This window comes from Gavialis gangeticus, unplaced genomic scaffold (genome assembly GCF_001723915.1).
Source record: "Gavialis gangeticus isolate Ggan-Ray unplaced genomic scaffold, GavGan_comp1, whole genome shotgun sequence".
In the NCBI taxonomy this organism is placed as follows: Eukaryota; Metazoa; Chordata; order Crocodylia; family Gavialidae; genus Gavialis; species Gavialis gangeticus.
In genome coordinates, this window is record NW_017729002.1 from 24,120,671 (window position 1) to 24,125,720 (window position 5,050).

At 46.7% G+C, this 5,050-nt stretch overlaps 1 protein-coding gene across 1 annotated transcript in view; it reads left to right on the forward strand.

The window, feature by feature from the left end:
- Positions 1 to 964: 964 nt before the first annotated feature.
- NAGPA (N-acetylglucosamine-1-phosphodiester alpha-N-acetylglucosaminidase) overlaps positions 965 to 5,050 on the forward strand; it is a gene marked incomplete at its 5' end in the record, with an annotated part of 22,985 nt that continues 18,899 nt past the window's right edge. Inside the window, one exon of the mRNA XM_019507403.1 lies at positions 965 to 1,506. Coding sequence (XP_019362948.1) covers positions 965 to 1,506 — 542 coding nt within the window. The remainder of the gene's footprint in view (positions 1,507 to 5,050) is intronic.

The window sequence follows — 5,050 nt, forward strand, 5'->3', positions numbered from 1 at the left end:
CCCCCCCCCCCCCCCCGCTTGTCAGGAGCAGCCAACCTCATCGCAGGCCCCTGAGCCGGCCCCACCCTTGCAGCAGGGCAGAGTTGCTTCCTAGTGAGCTGGTAGCAGCTCCTGGTACAACTCTTCTGTCCATCTCTATTTGCTGCTGCCTTGACTGGGGTTTCCTTGAGGCAAAAGTTCTCTCAAGGACTCGTGTTTACATGTTCCTGTTCTGCAGCCCCTCGTGATTTGTCTTTTTAATATAACTGGACAACCTGAACTCGCATATGCTAGCCGGGGAGAGAGGAGCTGTGTGGCGGATATTGCCTTTTGTCTTTAAGGGGAAGGCTAGTTTAGATGTTAGAAAACCTAATCACTCACATTAAGGTGGATCTGTGGTGTCTTATCCAGGCTGTCAGGGCATGCAGACTGTAGGGGCTGTGAAGACTGTAGCATGACAGCAGCAGTCCAGCAAACCCTTTGATCCTGGGCTTTCCTAATCTTTGCTCACATGATCCATTGGGTTTTCCCCCATTTAATCTAATGCAGATCTTGTCACTAATGTTTTGGGAAAAGTTTTTAGATAAATTCCCATTGTACCAACGGCTGCCAACTAAAACACAGGCATTTACCCACCCCTAGGTAGTCTTTCCCTAGGTTAGATATGAGTGTGCCATATTGGTAGAAAGCACTTTATGCCAGTGTAACTTGTTTTGCTTTGCTGAAGCAAAATATGGCAAAGCACTTTTATATTGGTATGGATGCGTTTGTGTTGAGTGGGGCCTTTGTCACTTTAACTATGCTGACATAAGCAGCACCATTCATGTGTACAGACATTACATCTTTATCTCTCTGTGCCTTATTTTAGTAGGGGTGGCATAAATGGATTGCACATGCCTTTGCAGGGCTTTGTGCAGATAAACATAAGAGGTGCTCAGCTAGTCAGCCTGGGCGGGGGGTGATGCAAGAACCTTGGACAGGCTGATGGCTGATTGAAGGAGGACTTGCTTCAACAAAAATCTCACCAATCTGTTCTTTCAGGATTTCATTAAATGATGACTTGCTGCTACCATATCCTCCTTCCCAGCATGGCCCACAGCACCCTCATAGGCATGTCAGAGACTGTCAAGCTGTTGTGCATGGCAATGTAACGCATGAAGCCTGGCCCAGCGACAGAAGTACAGGACTGCCAGTGGCTACCACAAGAATGTTTGTTTCTGACATCCCTCCAAAGGACAAGAAGCAAAGGAAGGTCTATGGCCACTTCACTTTTGTGAGGAATCCCCTGAGAACATTCTCTGTGTTAGAACCCGGTGGTGCAGGAGGTTGCAGTACCAGATGGAGGGCCACTGTGGAAAAGACTGCAAGGCATGGCCAGTGTCTTGTGGCTCAGAATGGTGGCTACTTCAGTATGGACACTGGAGAATGCCTCGGAAATGTTGTGAGTGATGGGAGGCTGGTGAAGAATGCTGGAGGTTTGCAGAATGCACAGTTTGGCATCAGAAAGGATGGCACCTTGGTATTCGGGTAAGACATTAGACAGCTTTCCTGAAGAAGTGTCTTTTCCCAAAAGAGCCAACAGTAATACTGTGGCAGAAGAGTTCTCCTAGGAGTTCACTTCTACACTCTTCCATGGTAATTTCAGGTATTAGAACTCCTCAACTGTAATAATAGGGTGAACCTGTTTACTCAGTCTCTGATATTTTCTCTTCCTCTTGGAAGGAAGTGTGGCAGTAAGAGCTTACTAAGCAAGCAACATTAATCACCCTTGTCAGCTCTGGACTCCCTGGGTTATCTTGGGCAATTCACATAAGGCCTGAACTTTAGGAGTTGTTGCCTAGCCACAGTTTCCATTAACTACAACTGCAGTCTTAAGTGTTCAGCTCCTCCGAAAGTCAGGCCCTTAATTTCCTGAGCATTCTGGTGGGGTAGGGGTAATGCACTCACTCAGTGCCCCATCTTTAGTCTAGTGATAAGGGACATCTGTGGACCCTTGTGAGACTTGGTTAGTCTTTGTCAGTGAAGGACTTGAAGCTTCATATTAGACAATTCTTCATAAAGAGGTGGACTGGTGCTGTTCCTTGCACACAATGCATCTCATTTGCCATGAAGATAGAGTCAAGGATAAGAATAGAATGGTCTTCCCGAATCTTGGGTCAGTCTGCTCCCTGTGCCACACAATACAAGGTTAGTGCAACTCGCAGATCCTTCTCTCGGTTCCACATGTCGTTATGCCATACTCTGGTCACCCACATTCTCCTCTTGCCTTAGCAACACTTCCCTCTTCTCCTTCTTTTCACCCAACAAACACAGACATACACGTGTCTCCAACAGGACCTGATTCAAGAACTACAACAGAGCTGCAGTTATTACCAAACATCTCCCTCCCCCCACATAGTCATAGAATCACAGGGTTGCAAGGGACATCAGGAATCATCTGGTCCAACCACGGCATGAGTGAAAGAATAATACACCTGAGTCATCACTGCCCAATGCTTATCCAGGCCTCCAGTGAAAGCCTCCAGCAAAGGTTGTTTGTTTCACAGCTTTACTGTCTGTCTGTCCTGTCCCCGTGTCATCCCCCCCACAGCCTCTTGCAGGCCCTCCACTTCCCACATCTATGAAATAGGCCTTGAATGGGCCTCTGACCTAAGTGGCACATTGGGCCAGCCTAGTTATGTCACCAACACGGGCTCTTCATCATGCCTGTTACGGTGAGTGCCACACAAGCTAGTAATTTAGCATTTTATCCAGTGTGTTTCAGTACACCATTCACAGTCCTCTATGCTCATTTAAAGGTATAGTAGGGCATAAGAGATTTCTCAGGCACTTTTCCAGTATAACCTACTGCATTCAATCAATGCAAAAGGTATTTACAGCATTTTTCCCTGGTATAGACCTTAGCATTGTATCTACAATGAATCTCTTTCCAAAAGCCAGGCAAATGCATAGAAAAAAGATAAGGTGCCAGGGGTGTTAAAATTTCAGACATGCTGACCCCTCGGGGCAGACCTCTTTGCATTTCCCTGTGAACCTGCATGTCCACTTGAGTCAGACGCTTGGGCAGTACAGGCAGTCCTTGGACTTATGACACAATTGGTTCCTGAAAACCGCGTCTTAAGTCGAAACGTAACTCAGAACCAATTTTCTCATAAGAAACAATGTTATAAATGGGGGCTTAGTTCCTGAACCAAGGCCCAATACCCTATTTTCACCAAAAATACCCCAGAATTGTTTACTTGATCAATTATAGATGAGTAATATAGCTACATTAATGTATTTATATTGTAAATAGCGATCATATTGATTTGGAAGGACTTCTTTGAGGTGACTTTGCTGGACTTTTTGAAAGATTCTTGGCTGAAGTCTTTTCAGGAGTCTTAGTTGCAGGTTTTTCTGGAGTCTTGTCTGCTTTCTTAAAGAAAGCATCCAAGGAAGTTTGGACAGACGTTCTCCAGGGGGATGTGCGACAGCGAACTTGTTCACTGGCATGGTGTTGCATCAGATCAAAGGTTGTAAAGTTGAAACTGAAGTCAGGAAGTTGAGACATTGTAAGTGTGAAACATTGTAACTCAAAGTGTTGTAAGTCAAGGACTGCCTGTACTCAGTTATGGTTCTAACATTAGAAGGCGACTTGCCATGTTCTAGTAGATCTGCCCACACAGCCAGGTTGAAATCGAGCACAGCTCTTCTGGTGAATTGTAGCACTGCTCGTCTTGTGGGGCTCCCCTTCACTTCCCACACAGATCATCAGCTCATTTGCCAACACAACCCTGTCTGCAGGTTCACAAACACCCTCTGCCTACTTGCACCATATCTCATGAAGCATCTGAGCAAACCAGATTCTCACCCTCAAGGCCACTGTCACTCTGAGTAAGTGAGGGAAGAGAAAAAATAGCAGGTCACTTGGCCTACTCCTCCTAAAATGCATCTGAACAGCTCAGGGGTGGGTGGGGTTTCTCAGGGCTGAGAAAGGAGACAGAAGGGCAACCCAGAAGCTGGCTGACAGGAGCTTGTCTGATGCCTGAGTTGCTTGCCAAACCATGCAATGCCTCAGGGCAGGATGGGGAGATGTAGAAGCTGAATAGACACAGCCCAGTTGGAAAGCAAGCTCCATCAGTGCTCTCCTCCCCCCTCCTTTGGCACAGCACCACACCCTTAAGCAGCTCCAGTTTCACACAGACCTAACCAGACTGTTTACTGAGAGTTTGTTTCAAGGACCCACAACCACAGCCCATGTGCAGAGGACAATGGAAATATTTCCTTCTGGGAACCATTCACCACTGTTTCTGAGCTAAGTCCCAAAGGGTGACTGCTGGAAAAAACTGTGGCTAAGACTGTCTGTCACCTTCTGCAGCTGAAAAGCTGTGCGTACTGAGACTAGCCTGTTCTACTGTTTGCTCCACTTCCAGCTTCCCACTTTAGCCACCTTCTGGGTGTGTTTTGCAGTTTAGTTATATCTATAAGTTCCAGAAAAGCAGAGTTCCTAACCCCTGCATTATAGTCTTCATTCATGGACCTACAATTTAAGTTGGCAATGGGACAATTAGAACAGGTCTGTCCAACTTTTAAGTGGGCAGAGGTTGCAAGATGCACAGAACATATCAACACAGTACAGGGTTACCATATTTCCAGGTCCAAAGAAGAGGACAGCTATCACTGGGGGGTGGTGGCAGCGACATGCGGGTGCCCTGCCCCTGCCCATTCTGTTGCCCCTCACAGAAAACCCGGACATTTGTTCTGAAGTGGTGTAGGCAGTAGCTTGGTCTAGTGTGCATGAATGTGGTCAAGCTGCTATCAGCACCAATTCAGCCACCCCTACTTCTGTACTCCGCCAGCAGAAGTAATGCAGACTTCCTAATGTAGGCAAAGCATTAGTCCGGCATCACTAATGGGTAGAGAATCATAGAACATTAGGTTTCAAAGGGACCTCAGGAGGTCATTTAGTCCAACCAACTGCCCAAAGCAGGACCGCCGCTAATTAGATCATCTTAGCCAAGGTCTTAAAAACCCCCAAGGAGGTTTCATAGTTTCTAGGGTCGGAAGGGACCTGAGAAGATCATCTAGTCCG